The following is a 22,175-nucleotide window of genomic DNA, read 5'->3' as shown; positions in this document are numbered from 1 at the left end:
GGGGATGCAAATCTCTGCAGCCATGAGAGGCTCCCACAGCGCTGCTCCTCAGTTGGTCCTGTCCTACCCTGTCCCGACCCAGTCTCCTGGGATGGCCAAGCTCACAAGGTCTAGGATCTTCATAGCCCTAACCTGGCCATGCCCAATACACACATAGACCCCCCTTGCTCCCCGAAGCCCTGCCCCACAGTCACCTCCATATCTTCAGCAAGGACTGTTTGCTTCCTTGGGGTTCCTTGCTCCAAGGTCCCACTGGGTCACCCTAGCACTGAACTCCAAGCAGAGAGGAACATAAGCTCTACGCCTTCCAACCTGCAGGTATGGAGATAGCCAGTGTGGGCTGGAGCTGGAGGAACTACCCAGCGGTAGACAGCAAGGAGAGTAACAGAAGTACAAGTCCACGACAGTGTGACCCAGGAATAGGCCGGCAATGGACAAGAAAAACAGAGACACAGTGGGAGAGATGGGGACTCAACAGAATCAGGGTCTGACGCAGGGACTAAACAGCCTAAGGCTTCTGTCCACAGCCAGCCCTGCTCAGGGAGGCCCCAGAGGTGAGGGGCTAGGAACCTCAGTCCCTCCAAATGGCAGGAGCCAAGCCTGTTCTGGTCTTCTGGACTTGGTCCAGGAAGGGTGGGGTGAACCTTGATTAGCATGCTGCTGTCAGGCAGGCCCTCACTCCTCCCACAGCTCCAGCCTCATCTATAAGGTCTGGGGAGAGGAAGAGCCACCACTGCTTCCAGACCTATGCTTAGGATGAAGACGGCTCTGCTACTCCTTCTTGCTGTGGCTGCAGTCACTAGCCCAGGTGAGAGGCTGCACCTGGGGACTGGGAAGGGGTGGGTAGCTTTGCCTGGATACTGGACCTTCAGCCTCTGGCAGGCTGTACCTGACAAGAAGGTCATCAAATACTAGAAGCTGCAATTTAGGCTTAGAGAATGCTGATGCTGAGGGATGTTTGCCTCTTTAAAACAAAATGACTTTAACGTCTTAACTCAATGAAATCATAAAAATGCAATATTTCAGCGCTAACCCTTAGAACTGGGGGTGTCATGAGAGAGAGGAGAACTGGGGGTGTCTTGAGAGAGAGGAGAACTGGGGCTCCCACCATCCCCACTTACATCCATCCTGGACAGCCCTGGGGTGGCCAAGATCCTCTTGCTCCAGTTTCTTCAGGAATTCAAACCACTGGGATGGGGACAGCAGCGCCCTTAGCAAAGACCATCCCAAGGTCATCAGAGAAGTGCTCTCTCCACTCTGCACCCTCTCTGCTTCCTCATCTCTTACAGAGGTGACAGGATAGAACACCTTCTATGTTAGAACAACTCTCCAGGGCTCCGAGGGATATCCAGACACTCTCTGAGCTAGACACATGACATAAGCCTTGTGGGGTCCAGGGCAGGAGCTGGGGTGACAAATGACAGAAGACTCTGTCACAGCAAAGGCCTTTACTTGACTGACTCTCTGACCCTTCAATTTCCAGCCTGTGCACTCCGTTGTCATGTATGCAGCAGCAGCGCGAACTGTAAACAACCCCAGATCTGCCCAGCCAACTCCCAGTATTGCAAAACCGTCACCACAGGTGAGTCTCGGTCCAAGTACCCCTCAGGGCCAAGAGAGCAGCCCTAGGCACGATACTGGAGATGGGTCAGTCATGGCGATGGTGGTGGTTGAGAGTGTAGGATGCTCTGTGGGAGGCAGGGTGCATGGCAAGCCAGGCCTGACACCTTTTCCTCTCCGGTGTGCAGTGGACGCTCTGTCGGGGAATCTGGTGAAGAAAGACTGTGTAGACTCGTGCACTTCCAACAACAGCCAGCAGGGCCAGATCAGCAGCGGCTCCTGGGTCATACAATGCTGCCAGGGTGACCTGTGCAACGAGAGGCTGTACAACGCTGCACCTGCATGCGCCCTGTCCAGCAATGCCGCCCTGGGCCTAGCAACCAGCCTGGGCCTCCTCGCCCTCATGACTCTTGGCCTGTAACACACCGCTTGGCATTTTCCTTGACCCTTCCTTTCTGGTTCCCAGGGTCCCCATGGCTTCCTCCGTGGCCATGACATGGACTTCCTTTAAAGGCTGGGGACTGGGTCTTGGAGGGCACCAAGAACTAGTGACATAACACAGTCTCTGCCCCAGAACAGGAAGGTTTTACCCGCTCCCCAGCATGGAAGATGGGGGACAGACATGACTCCATCCCCTCTGATTTTGTACTCGTTCCATTTATTTTTCTACTTAGAAATAAATGATCTAGAAATATTGTGGCTGTGTGGAGTGGTGAGTGGCACTTGTTACCCTGGACAAGCCTTGGCAGCATGTAGTAGCATCTAGCACCTGGCCCGAAAGACATTTCCATCCTGGAAAGGGCAGGCTCTCCCCAAGTCCCATGTGGGAAGGACACCGTGCCCGGGTCCCAACCCTGAGATTCTGCTTCCCCAAAACTGTAAAGAGAACCCAGTCTTAGAGTTATGAGGGCACTGCACACATGGTCTAAGGTGAGTCTAGCTACCAGGATGACCTCATTCCTTAGGATGCTCAGTGGCAACTCATTTAGATGTGTATGTTGGGGTGGGAAGGGTGACTCAGTATAAGCTGATGAGAGGTATCTGGGAGAGGCCTAAGTGGCGAACAGCCCCAGGGACCCTAGGAAAGTTCCCTGCCAGCTTTCCCATTCTGTGCAATGGGTTCAGGCTGCTGCCTAGGCTCCCACGTCCTGCTTGGATTTAAGCAGTCCGGTGAGTGTGGTGAGGCTGTAAGGTTGACTGAGGGAGAGGTTTCAGCAGATACCCAAACATGCAGTCCTCCTTACTGGCAAACAGGCTAGCCAATTTCACTGCAAGCCCACAGGGGTGGACACAGGGTTAACAGCCTGGCAGGTCTGCATGGCAAACCCTGCCCTTTGCAGATGTCAAAGGGATGGTGACGGTCCCCTCTTCCCTTCACGCACCTACACCTGAACCTTAAAGCATCTTCCGAGAGCTGCTTCCGAGAGAGGTTTGTGAGAGGTGGCGCATGATGCAAGCTCCCTGAACCGAGCCCCAAGGTCCAAGTGAGGTGCTGCTTGGCGTGGGTGAGCTCTGCTAAGTCCACTCAGCGAGTCCCATTTCTGAGACCCTCCAGGACCCCACTTGGAGCAAGGTGCTGGACTCGCTGAGTCTGTTTTTTTTTTTTTTACACAGACTCCCATACCCAGTCACCAAAGCCTGTTACAGAGGCAGGTCTTCTAGAGAGCCACCAGACGTTGAAGGACATTCATCAACCATGCGGAAGGGAGATGGAGGGAAAGGCGGGGACTAACATGCTCCAACCCCGGGAAAGCAGGAAACTTCCCAGGAGTCACATGTGATACCCTATTCTCTGGAGCTGAGGACCAAACCTGGTGCTGGCACGCCTCCTAGTGGCCCGTAGGTCAGGCAGCGGAAGACACCTGTGGGAGGAAATTCTTTTCCCAGGGCTATCCAGCTGTCAAGCAAAGGACAACTGTTGCATGTCCTTTCCTGGTAAGACATGAACCCCCAGACATGGCACTGATGACAAGACAATGGCAGCCAAGCCTAGGGCGTTTACTAAGGCTGCTTACAGGGGTGTGTGTGAAAAGGTTACCTAAAACAGTGTGGGTGGAGAGTTGGCTCAGTGGTTAAGATCTTTCAGAGGACCTAAGTTCAATTCCCAGCACCCACATGGAGGCTCACAACTGTCTGTAACTCCAATCCCAGGGCTTCTGACCCCTCACACAGACACACATGAAGGCAGAACAACAATGCGCATAAATTAAAACAAAACAAAAAACAGCGTGGATGACTGGAATGCAGCCACATCACTGAAATGCCCACTCCAGTCTGGGTGACAGACCATTAAAGCTTCATCCTTAGGGTACATCTCACGGGCAGTTCAACAAGAGGGAGATTCTATCTCCAACCCAGAGAATCTTGGGTGAGGGGAACTGATGAATCTTAATGAGTTTCTGGGAGTTTCCTGAGACCAAGGAGTTTTATTTACTTCTCGAGCCTTGTAAACTCCCTGTAGGTCCTGAGTCTCAACAAGTCTCCCTCCTCCATGTTTCAGTTTGGAGGAAAAAGCTACACAACCACTGTCAGACAATGGAGTGAAATGTGTACAGGCTCCAGGCAATTTCTGGGAAGGGGCAGCCTTCTCATATCAGGGACTCCGGGCTTCCTATGGAACACAACAGCATCTGAGGCTGCCAGGATGCTACAGAAAAATTGAGAGTAATGGAGTCCCCTACCCCAGCTCTGTCTTCTAACCTGAAGTCTATAGGCATCGCAAGTCCAGCTCCCTGGATGCCTCTTTATGATTCCACTGGACAGCTTCTCTGGTACTCCTAGATCTAACCTAACTTTACCCCCACTGACCAGGACCCAACCTGGCCACAGCCCTTGGCAGGGAATGCCAAGATGGGAGTCCTCTCCAGCTACATACAATCCTGTGTGTGTGGGCAGACTTCCGGGGGCCAGTGGTCAAACAGCAGGCTTGCCCCTCATTCCTGGGGTTCCTCCTGCAGGAACCCAGTCCCGAGGCCTGCACAACAATGCGGTTAGGTAATGACAAAAATAGGGATACGAAGGACCACAATGGTGACCCTAGCTGAAGTCAGCAGCCGGACAAAGCCTAGGAGCAGCAGAATCTGAGAACTCTGGGTTCAATCCCATCCGTAAAGCAGCAACCCCCAAAGACGGTCTGGGCAGATCCCTGGCCCACCCAGGACAGGGTGAAGCACTATTCCTTTTGCGTTCGCAAAAGACACGCCATATGCGACAGTTTGAAGGGATTGCCCCCGTAAAGTCTGAGCGAGTAGCACTAATAGAAGTATGGCTGGGTTGGAGTAGGTGTGGCCTTGTTAGAGGAGGTGTGGCCTTGTTATTTTCTTCCTCGCAAAACGGGGGTGGGGAGGAGTAGGGTTTGTGAAAACCTATTAAGTTTTGGCTGCTTGAAACAGAATAATAAAAATAAAACTTCAGTTACACGCTGTACTTATTTAGTGGTGGACTTTTGATGGTGAGAGCAGCCTGTGAGCCTTGTGGATCCCAGGTAAGGACAGAGGTGCAGCGGGTTGCAGGTGTTACCTCTCCCCAGAGTGAGCACATCCACCCAGCTGTTTGGTCTGTGCGAGCAGGACAGCAGGTGTGGGAAGAGCCTCGATGAAACCTAACGAGAATATCCAGGAAGTGTACATTGGCCTCAGGATCGCTGCTGTGTCCCTGTGAATCTGCACAAGTGTGGGCTCATTCTGATGCCCAGGGGATGCCCAGGTTTTGCTCACTGGAGTCATAACCAGAGAGCTCATGATGGAGCCTACAGACGTTAGCTTGGGGGCAGGACTTGGGCGGTTTCGGGGGCGGAGCGTATGTCCTGGGGCGGGGCTGGGCGGAGCCAGTAGTGAGCAGGCACTGCGGGTCGGTTGCGGCTGCGGGAGCCCAACCAGCCTGAGATGCGGTGCAAACTCAGCGTGAAGAGTGCACAGGCTCACCGTCAGACCGCGGAAGAGACCTGGAAGAGGCCACGGGTGAGTTCCCATGGCTACAGGGATTGTGGTGGTGAAGGGCAAGGGCTAGGTCACCCCGCACCCAGCCCGCGGCTCTGGGAGTCCTCCCCAAGCCAAGACTGCAATCTTTCGGGCGGAGCTCCGGGAGAGAGGGGGCAGGAGGCGCCCGAGCTGCAGGCCTGGCCTGATTCAGCATCTCAGAATCCTAGGTTGGCACTAGGGAAATGGGTCATGAAGGATGGGTGGTCCTCCTGGGAGTGTATTTTGGAACCCCAGCAGGATCGCGTCTATAGACAGGAAGGAGAATATTGGTCCACATCCCCCCAACAGTCTCAAACACCAGACCCGGCCTGTGGAACTCTGTCTTGGGCAAGCATCGTCTGGCATGTATCCGAAGAGTCTTTAGGTAGGACCTGGGCACTCATCATGGCCCCTTCTGCTGTGGCAGAGGACTCACACAGCAGAGTCTACACTTTGCCCAGGGGAGGGAGGGGGATCCCATGCAGGGGAAGCAAACGCAGAGGGACCTCTGCCCCCAAAAGAGACCAAGCCTGGGTTCCAGTCTTCTGGAGAGTCTCCTGCCTCTGGGCTCTGCCAGGAAGAGACTGCCTGCCAAGTTTTCATAAGCGCCCGCTGGGTGAAATCCTCTTTGGGTTTGACATTCAAGGACCCCAGGGCCTCCCGATTTTCTGTGATGTTGCCGGTTCCTCCCTTCCTTAGCTCCTCCCCCCACCCTCACCTTTTGTTTGCTTTTGATCTTCTGCTGGAATGCCGCACACCCTGCCCCCTCCTCCCATCCCCAGGTAAACAGAGATCAGTGACACCCACTGAGCTGGGAGGCCCTGGCGAGTGCCCCAGCCCAGCTGTGACCACAAGTCTCTGTCATTGTCCATGTAGGGTTGCTTTATCCCTAGGAGACCAAGAGTTCCAGCAGGGCAAGAGTCTGCCCTGAGCCTCCATGTCCTGCCTCTTCCCGGGCCTGAGCTGCATCCAGGACCAGCTGCTGTTCTCACACCGCCACCATGACACCCCTGCTCACAGTGCTCCTGGCGGTTCTGGTGGGCCTGCCTGTGGGTAAGGCAGATAGAAGCCAGCGGGACCCAGTTGTGGGACAGAGTGGCGGGAAGTCGGCAGGCTGGCCCGAGTTCCCCTGCCTTCTGACTGTCCTGACCTGGTGCTTGTTGGGGATGGGAGGTTGGTGGGAGACAGCCGGGGTCTGACTGGCAGAAAAAAGGATTTCTTCCTGTTTTCTGACACCCCACCCCCTCACCCCGGCATGGCCCACAGCCCAGGCTTTGGAGTGCCACGTGTGTGCCTACAATGGAGACAACTGCTTCAAACCCATGCGCTGCCCAGCCATGGCCACCTATTGCATGACCACACGTACTTGTGAGTCCCGTGACCTGGAGCACAGGGATAGGAGGGGCAGAGGGAGGGACACCCCACTTTCACTAGTGGACCTGCAAGCTGAGACTGAGTCTTCCAAGGTCCTGATCCTCTCACTGCAACCTTTTTGTGTCCTGTCCCCTGTAGACTTCACCCCATACCGGATGAAAGTGAGGAAGTCGTGTGTACCCAGCTGCTTTGAGACCGTGTACGATGGCTACTCCAAGCATGCATCTGCCACCTCCTGTTGCCAGTACTACCTCTGCAATGGGGCTGGCTTTGCTACCCCAGTGTCCCTGGCCCTGGTCCCAGTACTCCTGACCACTTTCTGGAGCTTGCTGTAAAGCTCTGTTTCCCCAGACAGACCCACTCACTCAAACACAAAGCTCTTAAAAGACACAGTCGCACCCTCTCGCTTCACCCAACCCTCTTCCTTCAGCTACAACAAGGGCCGGTGGCTATCTAAAAATAGGATCGATGAAATCCAGATACCTCACTCCAAGGCCATAACCTTTCATTTTCAGAAGGATCTAAAAGTCTCTACCCAGGATCAGGTGCACCAGAGAAAGTGCTGTCTGGAGAGGGGGGGGGCGGGAGAGGGAGGTGTCAGTCAGTCAGGCACACCGAGTTGAAGGAATTAGTGGCCAAATTCTACCTTCATAGCATCAGGAACCTGCCTCTGTCTACCCAGGAGAGGACAGGTCTACTAGAGGGAGACAAAAGATCATGAACCGGCTAGAAGCAAAGGCTCATTAGAGCTGTCTCCTACTGAGGGCAGCAGCTGCCCGGAGCAGACCACGATGGAGGCCATGTGAGGAAGCCTTTTGTTATTCCCAGCTATCTCAGGAGCTCTGCCAGACCTGGTGTCCAGACAGCTCTTGGCCGAGGGTAGCTAGCAGTGGCTTCATTTCCACAGGTTACTAAGATCCCTCCAGCCCCAATCTCAGCAGGCCCCTTGACCTCACACCAGCTGCTGGGCCTTGAGGCTGGCAGGGACACGGGGGCAGGAGGCCCATGCTGTATTTTTGTCTGACCTGTACACAGGCCAGAGCTATTCTGGGCATGACAGGAAGGGAACAAAGGCAGATCAGAGCAGGCTAGTGAGGTGACCGGGACAGCAATGCAGTCTTCAGCCGGCTTCCTAGGTCCTGTAGGCAGATTCTGCATCCTCTGGCCTCTTGGTAAATGATGGGCAGACCAATGCACAGGGGGCCAGACCAAGTCCCGGGTGACTGTGACTGAAGACTTCTGGGAATCAAGACTCCGAAGAGCCCAACCCTGATTTAGGAGACACTGGATCTACCTTTCATGCCAGTGTAGTTGGCCCAGAAGGCCTTACTCTCCTCTCTGACTAGTACTCCAACTCACGTGGCACTGAGGAAACCCCCGAAGCTAGCCCAGGCCAGGGGTCAGGATGCTGGCCAGTGTCCGTGCAGTGGGATTATGCCTGACTAGGAGAGTCTTATTGGTCATCACGTCCTCCTGGTCACACATCCTGAATGCTTTTCTCAGACCACCCAACTGTAGGAGCTCAGGACACAGAGGCCTGTCCTGGGGACCTTCCTCCCTGTTCTTAGGCAGTCCTGAGCTCTACTGCTGAAAATGATGTAGTTTTCTGCCTCGGTTTCCTCCTCTGGGGACAGACCACTAGGGAATGGGAGATAGAAGCATGCTGATGGGCTTCCCCAGACCCTCAGGAATGTGAACTGTGTGGTCCCATTACAAAGGTGCATTGGGTGGGAAATGGCCCAGAGGTGAGGGGACATTGGCTACCCAGAGAGACTCTGAGTCTCATGGGAGGTCAGGAGTGGGGAGACAGAGCACAGGTGCATATTCAGCACGGTGGCTGCAAAGTCCAGAAGTGGCTATGGTGGTGGCCCCTGAGGTCCAGGCACACTTGCACGCACACACACACACATACACACACAGCATTGGGACTGAACTGTGCAAGCCACAGGGCTCTGGTAAGGAGGGTCAGAGGCAGACTTCTGACTCAGTGGGTGAGGCCTGGGAAACATTACCCTGCTTGTGCAAGTCCATTGTCCCCAGCCAAGGTGGCATCCTGGGTCGGAACTGGGAGGATGTCTGAGACCAGGTCCTCCCTCCCACCGCAAGAAGTGATGTGGCAGAGGCCCTTGATCACCTGTGGCGGAGAGTGCTGCAGTGTCTGGGGGCAGTTTCTTTCACATGTCTCATGGCACCATCCAGACAGGCCCCACAGTGTCCACACTGCCACCTATCCCTACAGGGAGCATTGTATACCTGCCTAGCCTGTCCTCGGTGCTTAGCACAGAGCCCCAGATGGTGCTCAATTAACACAGGGCCAAGCCTGCAAGTAGGAGGTGCCAATTAGGGGAACAGTGCCAGGCCGCCTGTCCTGAGTCCTGCCTGGGGTGGTGTGACACTGCAGGCAGCTCTACACCCTCCACAGAAGTTCTGCAAAGTGTAAGTCTGTGTGGGGGGGTGTCATGACAGGAAAAGAAACTGAGGCACAGAGGGGTCTTAGTTTTCCTGGGCCACCTGACCACCTCCTCAGTCCAGTAGCAACCATTCTCTTGTGGGTGCTCTTTGAGCCGTGGGTGTTCTTTGAGGCTGTACACCTTCAGGATGACCGTGACTTCATAAACCAGAGAGCCTCAGAGCATAAGGTTGCAAGACTTATGAAACTGAGGCCTCAGAGGGGAGCATCAGAACTGCAGGTTTGAAGGTCTGGGGAGTAAGCCAGGGGTGCCCAGCCCTGTGTGCGGATGCAGAGAGAAGGAACACGGGATGGAGTAGCAGACAGAAGAACGAAGTTCCATCAGCTGTCACAAACCGACCCTGCCTTTGTCAGGGATTAGGAATCAAGGCAGTGGGTGTTGCCACACTAGGGTAAACTCGCCACTCAACATGGATGGTGTCCAGGGCGGCTGGCAGTGGTTATCTATGGCATTGCATTCTGGAAGCAGCTTGGAAGTCACTGGAGAGAAGGGCTGCATGGAGCAATGATATCACAGAGTGTACGTTCCTCTGTGGTCTAGCCCACCAGAGAGAAACTGCAGGGGGAGTCATGCTCTGCCACCGTGTCTGTGGTTGGCCTCCCCAAAGCGCATATAGAGAAGGGGGCAGACCACCTTCTTCATCTTCTGCAGCAAGCGTGCGAGCTCACATTCTGAAACTCTAGAATGATTTCCAGGACCAGGGTGGCCCCTTGTTGCAGTGTTTGGTCACTTCTGGCAAGCACTATGGCATCCTGCAGCTGCCTGACCTGGGTTCCTCAAGCACAGGCTCCTACTCCAGCCATCCCATCGGTGAAATGACAGTGGCAGTAACCACTCAGCTGGCTCTTGGGGGCCAGTGCCAAGCCTAGGACTTGCATAGAGGAGACCCCAAAGGACGCATGGATACATGCTACTGTCTGAAACTTCCCTGTCAACCCTAAGCTCTCACCCAGCAAGAATGTGAAATCCACTTTTATGCCACAGTTCCCTTCCTGTAGCCAGCCCCATGTACCTATACTTCAGAGTGGCCAATGTCAATGTCCCCCACTGAATGAATAAACAAATGAAGGACGTGTGTCTATCTTGCTTTCCTACCTATCTTCTCTCTGAAGGTCGCTGGCTCCTGTCCTGATATTAGAGCCAGCCAAGGCAAACATGGTAGTAACAGGACTCCAGGGGCTTTCCAAAACTCACTCCCATTCTGCGGAGAGAGGCAGATCCAGTTCCCATCAATGGACCAACAAACCCAAGGGCTGGCTGAGGAACTGAGTGGGAAAAGACAGGACCACACACCACACACACAGACACACACACCAGCAGACCTGGGTAACACACACACACACCAGCAGACCTGGGTAACACACACACACACACACACACACACACACACACACACACACACACTGGCTACATCTGCCTTTTTCTGGCTTTTTTATTTCTGATGCCACTTGCTACCTAATTCTCAGGAAGAGTCTGACTCTCCCAGACCCTCTCTCAGACTCTCTGGCCCTTTGCCCTGCCCAAACCCCCAAATTTGGGAGGGGCATAAAGCATAGAAGTAAATTAAAGCCACCTGGACAGCCAGAGTAGACACATGGGGTCTCTCGCCTGGACTGAATGCCTGTGCCCCATCCTAGTGGCAGTGGGACCCCGCCCCTGCTATGTGCGCATGTCTCTTAACCCCAGCCTGGAACCTTTTAAGACCAAAGGCTTTGCTTCTCCCTTCTGCTGCCACGGGACATAGTTTCCTTGATGCCATGCCAGTACAACACTCACCCCTTGTCCCGGGGCCATGTGTGTAGACATACTGCAGAGCTTCTTAGTCGTGGGAGGGCCAGGACGGGACTGAAGCCTGACCTCTCAAACCTGGCTCCCGTGCTCCATGCAGAGTGAGCTGCTGAGAAAGACACTGTAGTCTCACCTGGCCCCAGCTTCATTCACACTTGCCAGGGGAGGAGAGGGTGGCTTGCTTATGCTATGCCCCGTGCGGCTCCAGGGTGAGGTGGATCCGTACTGAGCTTCCGGCCCGCACAAAGCATTTCTTGAGAGTCTTGGGCCTGATGATTGGGACATCCCTACTCCACAGAGGAGGGAAGAAGGCTTGTGAAATTGTACCAGGCTCCCTGAGGCCACACAGCAGCAAGCTCTGCCACCTCCCAACTGAGCTAGGTTGCAAGTGACTCAGGGCTGGGAGCCAGCAGCTATGGGAGCCAAGGGTGGAGTGGTACCCACGAGAAGGTATAAGGGGTGGCCAGGGAGTGAGCCTCATCCTTAACACGGAGAACATGAGGCTTCTCTTCTGGTTCCTTCTGGCCGTGGTCTTGAGCATGGAGCTAGGTGAGTCGGGGGTATGGCCACTTTCCCTGCTGCCCTTACTTATCACTGGCCCTTGTGGGTACCCCTTTCTTGTCTCCTCATCCTGGGTACCAAGACCCTCCCTAATCCCCAGCCTCTGTCCTTTGCCTTCATAGATTCCTAAATCCTCTTCTCTGGACCCTACAGCGCTAAGTGCACTCCTCAGCTTTCTTCTCAGTTTCAAACCCACCCCTAAGCCTCCCCAACTCCATAGTGACAACTTTGCACACACACACACACACACACACACACACACAAGCATGGCACACCTCTGCTCCTTTGGCCTCCTCCAGCCCCAGAGCCCCACCTGGTCTTCAGCCACTCTCTCCTGATGCCCTCCTACCTCCTTGCTTGGGTTCTATCTGTTCCTCCTTCCTTGACTTTAGTCCCTTTAGGCTTCTATACCCTAATTTCATTTGCTTCAGTAATAGGGACTTTGACCCTGGTGCTTGCTGGTGGCCTCCCAGGGACACTCCCAAATATCACTCCTTGTGTCTGGCCTTAACATCATTCAGTGGAGACCAAGTTGCTCCTGCATCCAACCCCAACCAACGCCTGAGTAACTATTGCCCATCAGTAACCCATGCTCCAAACTCAGCAGACTCAGCTCTCCAGCTCTCAGAGGCCTCACCTAGTAAAACCTCAGTTTCTATTCATGGGTGGAAATGCTCCAGGACTTGGGGTCCACCTAAGGTGGGGTGGGAGGTCAATGTGTACATCTCTGGCTATAGTTTACCCTTCTTGGCCCAGGCCTCATGGGAACTCTCCGACCTGAGAAAGCCTGAACTATTGACCCCGAAGTGATCCCCAAAACCTTCAGGGCAGACCAAATCCACTTTGATGGTCCTGAGCTCAAAGTGGAGACCTGTGTTACTGTCAGGGTTGAGGTTTCAGATGCAGTACTCATCCATGGGCCAGTCACCCTCTCTGCCTTAACCAAGGCCCTACTATCTCCAGTGTCTGTCTGTAAGCCTGAGACTACTCTACAGTGGGACCTCCCAGTCCCTTCCTCCGTGGAAACCATGCCTGCTCCTCAAGACAAAGCCCCAAGCCTGCATAGTTTGAAGTTGGAGGGAGCCGGGCTCCACGTGTCTCTCTCAGCATACCCAATGTCTTACATCTTTTCTGGGCATCTGCTCTGTCACCCATGGGTAATGCCATCTCCCTGGGGCTCAAAGCAGCCTGGGAAGGGTGAGTTGCATCCTAAGCTGACCTCAGAATGAGCAAATGGGACCAGAGGGCCTGGTGACACTGCAGTGCACCTGGACGTGGTGGAGTGCTGCCCCATCGTCTCTCTCACCCTCTTCTCCAAAGTTCTGTCTCTCTCTGAGTAAGTGCTGACCTAGGGTCTGTCCCCAGGACCTATCACTGCACCCAGAGCCAACTTCTTTTTGAAACCTTCCTGGCCTCGTTGATGAAAAGACACACACACACACACACACACACACACACACAAGAGGGATGGTTATTTTTGTCCTAATGACCCTGCTCTTGCTCCAACTCTTAGAGATCATTCATTCATTTATTTTCTAAACATCTCCTGTGACTCATCAGTGCATCAGGGTGCCGTGTGGTGGATGCTTGTGGGGCAATGGAGAATGGGAAGGGATCCCCATTCCTATCCAGAACTCTAGTGAATAGGAATGTGGAGACAGTCTTAGTCATGAAAATAACATTGTCTATGAGGTTAGCTTGTGCCACATGGATGATGGAGAGAGGAGCCTGGGCAAAGCTAGGAGGTGTGGAGAGGAAGAGGAATGGGAGGTGGTGTCCATGCTATTCTCTCCAGCACCTTGCCTGTTGCTTTTGGTGTCCCAGTCACCTGCCCCTCGGTCACCTGCTGTCTGGAGAATCCATGTTCAGTTTGTTTAGTGTATTTAACTTCCATGGAACAGCTACAGGCTTGTGGGCTTTTGCTGCTGTCTTTTATGTCCCTAGCAAGGTCTCTGCTTGCTCTGCCAAGATGGTAAACGAGGACCTTGCTGTGGTGTGGACTTCCTGCGTGTCCCCTGCTCCATAGTGTATGGGATGAAGGCCTGGCCTTTGAGACAGGCCAGAACCGACCGACATACTTATATGTGAGGTCTGGTAGAGCCATGGCTGTAGGAGGAGCCCCAGGGGGAGCTCTACTCTCCAGGACTATTCAGCGGCCCAGCTAGGATGGGACAGGGCCTAGAAGCTTCCTGCTCAGTGGCAGCTCTGGACTTGTTCAGGATCGCTGCTGAAAAGTGCCCAGAGGTGGGCATGGGCTTAGGGGTTTTGTAATCCAGGGAAGGGAGCTTAAGGAAGCACGAGAGATGCAGAGAGGCTGGGAAGAGGCAGAGAGACAGATGGGGGAATCCAGAGAGAGCATGGTAGGCCACTTGCCTGACCGGCACCCTCTGGTGAATACAAGACTAGTGAGGTAGCATTTGTCAGGAAAACTGTGAACAGAGCTCAGTGGGCTCCCATCTTCCTCCTGCCTGGCCTTGCCCTGGATTCCCTACTAATTGGGTAAAGGCCCCATCATCTCAGCCCACAGAGCATTTATATCAAAGGGTATAAATTGATCCTTCTCAGGTTCCTGGAGGTAAAGGGGACTAAAGTCTCAGGTCCCGCCCCTCCCCCACCCTGGTCTTCAGGCTTCTCTCCCCCAGAGGCTCTCACCTCTGTTCCATCCAGTTCTTGGTGCTCTGAGCAGACAGACACAGGCCCACTAGCTCCAACACGATTACCTGTATCTCCCACAGTGGTAGGCTGAACACCAGGGTCTCACTTAGCTCTTCCTCCAAGGTCTGGGAGGGGGGCTTTGCAGCATAGATAACAGTTGGGAAGCTGGGCTACAGAGTCTCGGGGCTAGCAGAGAATGGAAGTGAGGTGCTGGATACAAGAGCAGGTGTCACCCTCTGCAGGAATTGCTCACCGACTGCCCCTGTCTCTGTCTACCTATAGCTATAACACGGGGCCTGCGGTGCCACCTGTGCAAGGACTTTGGAGGCTGCTCCGGCCAGTACAGATGCAGAAGGGGCTCCACCCACTGTGTCATCATTGCCACCCGTGAGTGTGGTGGGAGGGGCGGGATGGGCACGCCCTTCTTGCACAGAGAGCTGGCTCAATGGGCAGGCAGAGCCCAGAGCCAATGTGAGGGCCAACAGATCTAAAAGACAGGGTAGAAAGGCGTTTGGCAACCTCTATCTGAGGTAAGGGCCAGGCAGGGCTCTCAGTGCCTGGGGTGACCCTCAGCACAGTGGCTGATGTGACAGAGGTTTGGGCAGCTCAAAGATTCAGGAAGCGCCATGGTCTCTCTCTTACCCCCAGGATCTCCCATCAGCTTCACGGACCTGCCCCTGGTGACGAAGATGTGCTACAATGGCTGCCCTGATGTCCCCAGCTTGGGCTTGGGTCCTCATGTATCCATTGTTTGCTGCCAGTCCGATCTCTGCAACAAAGACTGACCACACTCTGTCGCTACCAGCTGGACCACAGAACCGTGTCCTGGCCTGGTCCTTGGAGATCATTCCAACCTGGCCAGCCCAAAGCCTCCAACTCATAACTTCCTCAGAAAGTTCAGAGTGAAACCCTGTGTAAATCCACTGCGGTGCAAACATGAGGCCCTAATCCGCTGTGGGCCACCCTCTGTGTCAACAAATCTCCCAATAAAAAGCAGCTGGATCACGTGATCTGAGTTGTCCAATGGAAGTAGCGTACTGGATTCAGGCAATTCCTTAAGCGGCCCCGTCTGTGGTCAGTCATGGCCTCCTTGGTCCAGGATGTGTGCTGTAGCCTCCGCTGACCTTCTCTCTTCCGCTCAGAGTCTGCCCGTTTCCACTGACCTGCTCTCTTCCGCTCAGAGTCTGCCCGTTTCCACTGACCTGCTCTCTTCCGCTCAGAGTCTGCCCGTTTCCAGGTAGACGCAGGGCCTAAAGGCACAGGAGCTGCAGATGACCGATGCTGCTCTGGGCCAGCTGTGGAGGTGGGGCTGAGTCTGTAGGCACTTAGGAGCACCCCAACTTGAGTCTGGAGCACCGGAGAGTCACTCTGACCTAGGACTGGCATGCAGAAGAGTGCCCCAAACTTGGCACTGGGGGATCAAGGAGCACCCAAACAAGGGGCTGAGAGGGGGGAGCACTCCAATTTGGGGGTGAGGACATCTGAAGGACAGCCTTGATAGAGGTTTGGACACCCTGACCTGGGCTTGAAGGCTGAAAGGAGGTCTGACCCGAAGCCAATGAGCGCCGTACTCTGGGGCGCTCCTACAGACCCACATCAGGGCAGGTGGAGGAGGAAGGCTCTGCAGAGGGGGAGTGGTGCTCGCTAACCGAGGCCCTTTTGGCACCATCCACCTCTGTTGTCAGGAGCTCTTGGGGAACCCTGCCACCTTCTTGGCCTGTGTCTCTGGCGCCTTGTCCTGTTCTGTCTTTCCCGCCATGTCCCTGCCTGCTTAGCCTTGTCTATGTCTCCCAGAAGGCTGCCCGTCTATCAAGCCCTGTGTGGCCCTGAGTGGGAGCTCTGCCTCCAGGCACCCACGAGAAATCTGCAAGGGGGAAAGCTGTGCCCTGGGGCAGCTGGGTAAGCTGCCCCGACAGCATAACCACCCACCTTAGTTAAACATGACAGCTAAACACCCAGAATCTGTGCAAGTTACTTGGTAAATATTTACTCACTGGCTCCCAACCAGGCCTAGGGATAAGCTTCATACTCTTGGTTTCGCAGTCACAGAGGCAAGTCATAGTTGGTGCCTCACGGAAAACATGAGGCAGGCCCTGACTTCAACTAGCTTGTTCTCAATTTGGCAAAGTCCTCATGAAATAAACACTGGTAAAAGGCAACACCGGTGAGGAGGACAGTAGCCAAGGAGAGAGTAACTGACAGAAAGCTGGAGCTTCAGCGTTAGCGAAAACATGGAAAAGAGGAAGCTCAGGCAGTGAGCGACGGAGACGCTCAAGGCGGCGGGGAAGCACCGCCAGCTGCACGTTCGTGCCCAGATGTAAAGTCAAGAAGAGATGGGTCCAGACCTCCCTCACCAGCTCAAAACTTCAAAGTAAAAACAAAGACCTTTTGTTTGTTTTGAGAACTGATCTCACTGTATAGCCTAGGCTGGCTCACCTTCCTGCAAGGCTAAAAAGAAATTCTTTAAATGCTAGCCCATTCAGAAGAGAAAGGATCTCAAACATGGCTCTGTGATCACAAATGATGAATTGAATGATTAAACCCAGGTTACGGTATGACCCGGAAGGGGTACCCCTTGGACTTACACACAGAAGAGGAAACATGTCCACGGAAACTGGGCCACAACCACTCAGAGCAGAGCTATTCACAGACATCAGCCACAGGTGGAAACCCACACACCCATCACTGTGAACAAACGCATACAATATGGCATCCTTCCAGCCACAAAGTCCTAGTCACCAACCTGTAGGAGTAAGGTACACGCCTGCAGAGCTGACCCTTGGAAACACTACAGAATACTGTGTTCTCTAGGACCCTGCATGAAATAGCAGGAATTTAGGGCAGACTGGAAACAGATGCAGGAGGGAGGTGTGCAGGGCAAGGGGAGACTTCCAAAGCATGTCTTTCTGCTGCGCCATTCACCATCCGTCACCACCAAGATGCTTGTCCATTTCTTTGGTCACTCTAGATAGCAGAGAGATTCTCCAAGAACGGAGTATTTGCTTGGGGATGACGGAGCACTAGGATGGGAACACGTGTCATAGTGACAGAGGCTGTGGCTGTGGTGAGTGAGAGAAACTTTCCTAAGCTGCTTGGGCAGCAGTCTGTTGGTCTTGAAAACGTGGGGAGGGGCTTGGCCACCATGGTCAATGGTGACTCTGCTGTCCGAGGCAGTTGTCTAAATTACTGCAGATATGGAAGTCTGCGTGTCTCTGTGCTGGGCGTGCAAAGCACAGGGTGCGTGTTGAGCAAGGAACCTATGACAGGGTTCCTGAGAAAATCATTGTCCCAGACAGGACAGGAGTCTTCTCGCTACAACTTCCTGCCTGTGACTAGTTTTATGGGATCTGACAAGGAAATTCTCATCCTGGGGTCATTAACTTTCAGACTTTTTGCCAGCCGGCAAGCAATCCTGCTGTTGGCTTCAGCTGGCCATTCTCCAGTACAACTCAGACACCAACCATGTGTAGCTCTCATCAGATCGTACAGGTTGAGGCTCTGTCCTCAAATCTATACCCATCTCACATCCCTCACTCTCTTTCCATACTGTGCTTTTGGCATCTTTGGTCATGTCCTTGATTTTTAAAAAATGGGTAAAAGTGTCACCTGAATTCTTGGGGGTTCACTAAGGAACACCAGAGCCTCCATGCCTCTTCATACATAAGCACTTTCTCATTATCTTCCCAAGAAGCCCAGAATCTCCCGTGTTAAGCGACCCAGAGGCTGAGAGTTCTGTCCTTTGGGGTGTGATGGAGGTTTCATCATGTGTCCATTATTGGTTACATCATTGGCCACTGGTGATCAGTTCAACTTTCAGTCCCTCTCCTGTCTGCAGAGGAGACTTAGGGTGGGGATAAAAGTCCTCACCCTCTAATTGTGCAGGTGTCTCTCAGGTGATCAGCCCCATCCTGGAACTAATAATGAGGGGTACCCCTCCACTCGTCACTCATCAACTTATAAAATTACGAAACTCTTATTGCTACAGGGTTTCCACGAGTTTTAAGAAGCTGCGTGTCAAGAAACTTGGCTGAAAACCAAGAGTACCTTTCCCAATGCTGTAGGAATGGAGGGATGGTTCAAGAACTAAGTGCATGGGTTTCCTTTCTGAGATAATGGAACATATCAACCCAAATAGTGGAGTTTGCAGATGTCTGTGACTATGTCAAAACTATTGAGCTCAGTAGTGGGATCTCCCCCAACCCTCTCTCTTCAGCATGTCAGTACGTATCCCAGGCTGGCCTTGAACCCATGGCAATTATTTCTCAGGCACCCAAATGCAGAGATTACAGGTGGGCATCACCACACTCAGCAACTGACACACTTGGAAATGTGGGAGCTACCAAATGCGTGAGGTACAGTCAGTAAAGCTGCCAAAAATTAAAAAGAAAAGATAGCCAGGCAGTGGTGGCACACACCTTTAATCCCAGAACTCGGGAGGAAGAGGCAGGTGAATCCCTGATCTACAGAGTGAGTTCTAGGACAGCTGGGACTACACATTGTCTCAAAAAACAAAAACAAGTGAACAAAGACACAACAAAAGAAAAAGATAAACGAGATGCAAAATCTAAATTGAGAATCATAAATTACTACACAAAAATCTGTAAAATAATACACACAGAAGCTCCCTAGTACTTGGGAGGCTGGGACCGAAGGTTCAGGCCAGTCTGTGTTATGGGAAAGGCAGAAGTCTGTGTTAGCAAATCTGAAAGGCAGAAGACCAAGAAGGCTTGTCCCACATGCCGAGAACCATGCCACCGTCTCTGCGTGTGCCATAGGGCAGTGTCACGGGAAATGACCAGAGGTCAACACACAGGAGTCCAAGGAAAGAGGAGTGCTGTGGCAGGGGTGACAGGAGACGGCCTCACGTCAAGGCTGTGACACGGACTGAAGAGTGCTGGGTGAAAGATACAAGGGTGAGGCCTGAGGGAGGTGGCTCCTTGGAGGGAAACCGGCAGACCGGAAGCAGATGCTGCTTCTGTGGACATCTGTTTCTGAGGGTGGGATTGCAATGCATTCACTAGGCCCAAGAGAAATGGTAAATGGGTGTTTTATCAGGAAACAACTTACACAGATGATGTGAAGAATCGCCTCTGCGTTCCCACTCCAAAAGATGCAGTATCTGCACTTTGGACGTGATCCCAGACCGCAACCCAAAAGAAAGAGAGAGTGCCCGCCCCACGCTTCTCCACCTTCTGGTCATGCCCAAAGGGGTGTGGCCGCTAACACAAATTCACTGGCAAGGGGAGATGCTATGACAAGTGTCTCTTGTCTAACCCAGCTAGTGCATCTGTGCCCACTGCTGGGTGGCCGTGGCCTTGCAGGGTGACTGAGATGCAGAATCAGAGGCTTCAAGGAGACTTTCTGGAGAGGGACTGACCAGCAGGCTGAAGTGCAGTTTCGGAGTTTGAAGCCAGATGTCTGAATGTGAGGTGATCCTTAATGATTTCTTCTGAGGACTCCATACATAGGTCCTTTGGGAAGGGCTTCAGTTAAACCACAATTGCTGCCATGTTTATCTTCCTGGGTGCCTCCTGGAAAGACAGTGAGAACTAAGGTAGTTATGATTCCAGGGACAGTGGGGAGGGGCAGTTCTAGTTCACCTGAGACCAGACTCTGCCCTTCTAGAAACATTCTTCTGACATCTGGCTAGTAGGTGAAAAGGTACAGAGATGTCTATTGCCCCTTTAAGGATGAAACTAATACTCATGGGTCCCAAAGCTGGTGCACAGGGGCTCATGCATACCAGCATCCTTCTAGAAAAGTCCTGGAGGAACAGGGTACAGTGGCCTCTTTCCAGAGTACCATCCTGAGTCCTGTTTGTGAGCTCACTTCCTTTTCAGTGTGGGAATTTTAAGAGCTACTCATCTGGCCAGGCAGTGGTGGTGAATACCTTTAATCCCAGTACTCAGGAGGCAGAGGCAGGTGAATCTCTGAGTTCAAGGCCAACCTGATCTACAGAGTGAGTTCCAGGACAGTCATGGCTACACAGAGAAACCCTGTCTTGAGAAACCAACAAAACAACAGCAAAAAGAGCCACTTGTCTGCTCTCCTTTGTGGGGGACAGAAGAGCCAGAGCCCTTTGGCCTTCCGAGGTCAGAAGAGCCTAGCTGCAGCGGGAGGGCCCATGGCTAGCTGGGGAGGAAGGCATGTAGGTATTTTTCCCTCAGTGGAACATTCTGGGTTGAGGCTGAGCATGGCCAGAATAACCTTGAGTGGCTGTGGGTGGGTACAGGGTTACAAATTGTCCCTATATGACGTGCTCTCATGATGGGGCCAGGGCACCAGTCCGCAAAGCACAGGTGCTTACGGGGTTTATAGATGCTCCCTGGGAGACGGTGTGAGAGGATGAAGCCACAGCATTCAGTCCAGACAGGGGAGGCAGAGTCAGGGCTTTCCTGAACTCGAGAGGGCATCTGTCCAGCCAGACCTTCCTCTCCCCATCGCTTGTCCCGGGCTCCGGGTGGTAACCACTTCCCCCTTTCCCAGACATCAAAGCCACGTCTCTGCAGCTGATCGCCATCACCTTGAGAGGCAGAGGTGGGAATCCGTGCAGCGTCCTTGCTAAAGGGCTACTCCCGCCCACCATACCAGAGGGCGGTGGTCCAAAGTCTGGAGAGTCTTCCCGATGAGTCTGGGTATGCCTAGAAAGCCAGCAGCAGAGGGGCAGAGCGGGGGAACGTGACTGAGTCACAGTCCCAGCATGACCTCTCAATGTCAGTAGCCCCAGAAGAGAACCGACAATGTCCTAGCATAGTAGCAGTGCTGGGGACGTCCTCCAGAGTCACCCTTTGAGCTCGAAGCCCAGATGCACATTAGACCTGACCCCAGTCATACCCTGAACTGATCCTGGTTATATACTAACCCCTGATCCCAATCACCATGCCTTGTTCTTGGTTACACTCTGAGACCTGATCTTGTTCGAATTCCGAGTCCCAACCATAGTCACATACTGAGCCCTGATCTTGATCCTGGTCATGCTATGAGTTTTTACTCGGATCATATTCTGAGCCCTGACCCTGGCCACAGGTTCTGAGCCCTGATCCCTTTATACTCTGAGTCTTGATCAGGTTACACTCTGAGCCTTGACCCTAGCCACGAATTAAGTTTTGATCCAAAGGTTCCTGGAATTGAGAAGGGAAGGGTGTGGGCCTCTCAAAAGAGAGGCCTCCTATCCAGAGCCAGCCCAGACCCTGGCTGAGCTGCATTCCTCCTGCCCTGTGATGGAAGCTTCCCAGGTACAGCCTGGGTCTCCCAGGGCAATGGTGGAAACTCTAGGGACAGTGACACCTAGGGGACAGGTGGGGCCCCTGGGCCTGAGGACAGGAAGGAGCTGAGCTGAGCTGGGTGCGGTGGAGGGCCTGGGTTCCACCTAAGGACACATGGGCATAGAGTAGGCTCTGTAATCCAGTTAACTTCAGCACATCTGTGCCCAATGCCGTGCCGTCATGGCCATGGGTGGTGAATGATTTGCAAAATCAGACAGGCTTGGGATGCTGCCTGGCTCGCTAGGTGACCTCGTCTTAGTCAATTAGCTTCTCAGAACCTAGTTTCTTTATCCACTAAAATTAATTAGTACTCTGTCCCTCCAGAACTGTCATGAGGAAAAATACAGTTGGTAGGCCAATTCTCTGACTCATGCTGGGCTTGGAAAGTCCAGTAGTTTGTCCAGTGCCTAGGCAAATGAGGATCTCCTATGCAGGGCGGAGCTTAGACCCCAGTGGAGCTGCTTAGCAGAGATCCCTGGGACCATGGATGGAGGCTCACAAAGACCACTTCAGCCAGGAGGCAGGGCAGAGGCAAGAGTGGG

At 53.4% G+C, this 22,175-nt stretch overlaps 3 protein-coding genes across 12 annotated transcripts; all 3 read left to right on the top strand.

The window, feature by feature from the left end:
• Positions 1-660: 660 nt before the first annotated feature.
• Ly6d (lymphocyte antigen 6 family member D) lies at positions 661-2,255 on the top strand. The gene is made up of 3 exons (XM_005085466.4): positions 661-808; positions 1,484-1,582; positions 1,749-2,255. The coding sequence occupies exons 1-3, from the start codon at positions 748-750 to the stop codon at positions 1,979-1,981; spliced, it is 393 nt and encodes a 130-aa protein (XP_005085523.1). The 5' UTR covers positions 661-747; the 3' UTR covers positions 1,982-2,255.
• Positions 2,256-5,359: 3,104 nt separating this feature from the next.
• Lynx1 (Ly6/neurotoxin 1) lies at positions 5,360-10,445 on the top strand. Of its 10 annotated transcripts, none has more exons than XM_040736250.1 (5): positions 5,360-5,519; positions 5,829-5,904; positions 6,413-6,572; positions 6,786-6,887; positions 7,032-10,445. In XM_040736250.1, the coding sequence occupies exons 3-5, from the start codon at positions 6,521-6,523 to the stop codon at positions 7,226-7,228; spliced, it is 351 nt and encodes a 116-aa protein (XP_040592184.1). In that variant the 5' UTR covers positions 5,360-5,519; positions 5,829-5,904; positions 6,413-6,520; the 3' UTR covers positions 7,229-10,445. The 10 variants fall into 10 exon arrangements, with proteins under 10 accessions (XP_040592184.1, XP_012980226.1, XP_040592185.1 ...); XM_013124772.3 differs by having other exon boundaries at positions 6,396-6,572; XM_040736252.1 differs by having other exon boundaries at positions 5,375-5,519; positions 5,792-5,904.
• A 1,139-nt stretch (positions 10,446-11,584) lies between these two features.
• Positions 11,585-15,371, top strand: Slurp2 (secreted LY6/PLAUR domain containing 2). Its single transcript, XM_040736255.1, has 3 exons — positions 11,585-11,701; positions 14,651-14,755; positions 15,017-15,371. Exons 1-3 carry the CDS (start codon positions 11,650-11,652, stop codon positions 15,151-15,153), a joined length of 294 nt encoding a protein of 97 aa, XP_040592189.1. The 5' UTR covers positions 11,585-11,649; the 3' UTR covers positions 15,154-15,371.
• The last annotated feature ends 6,804 nt before the right edge of the window (positions 15,372-22,175 follow it).

The sequence above is a fragment of the Mesocricetus auratus genome, unplaced genomic scaffold (genome assembly GCF_017639785.1).
Source record: "Mesocricetus auratus isolate SY011 unplaced genomic scaffold, BCM_Maur_2.0 Super-Scaffold_100055, whole genome shotgun sequence".
NCBI lineage: Eukaryota > Metazoa > Chordata > Mammalia > Rodentia > Cricetidae > Mesocricetus > Mesocricetus auratus.
This window is presented reverse-complemented; position numbering and strand designations above follow the sequence as displayed.

Excerpts from the sequence above, each read along its gene's own strand:
- Slurp2 (XM_040736255.1), top strand. The coding sequence starts at position 11,650 with ATGAGGCTTCTCTTCTGGTTCCTTCTGGCCGTGGTCTTGAGCATGGAG. Across the intron at positions 11,702-14,650 it reads GGTCTTGAGCATGGAGCTAG|CTATAACACGGGGCCTGCGG; the intron begins GTGAGTCGGGGG and ends GTCTACCTATAG. Across the intron at positions 14,756-15,016 it reads CTGTGTCATCATTGCCACCC|GATCTCCCATCAGCTTCACG; the intron begins GTGAGTGTGGTG and ends TCTTACCCCCAG.
- Ly6d (XM_005085466.4), top strand. The coding sequence starts at position 748 with ATGCTTAGGATGAAGACGGCTCTGCTACTCCTTCTTGCTGTGGCTGCA. Across the intron at positions 809-1,483 it reads GGCTGCAGTCACTAGCCCAG|CCTGTGCACTCCGTTGTCAT; the intron begins GTGAGAGGCTGC and ends TTCAATTTCCAG. Across the intron at positions 1,583-1,748 it reads TTGCAAAACCGTCACCACAG|TGGACGCTCTGTCGGGGAAT; the intron begins GTGAGTCTCGGT and ends TCCGGTGTGCAG.
- Lynx1 (XM_040736250.1), top strand. The coding sequence starts at position 6,521 with ATGACACCCCTGCTCACAGTGCTCCTGGCGGTTCTGGTGGGCCTGCCT. Across the intron at positions 6,573-6,785 it reads TCTGGTGGGCCTGCCTGTGG|CCCAGGCTTTGGAGTGCCAC; the intron begins GTAAGGCAGATA and ends CATGGCCCACAG. Across the intron at positions 6,888-7,031 it reads TTGCATGACCACACGTACTT|ACTTCACCCCATACCGGATG; the intron begins GTGAGTCCCGTG and ends TGTCCCCTGTAG.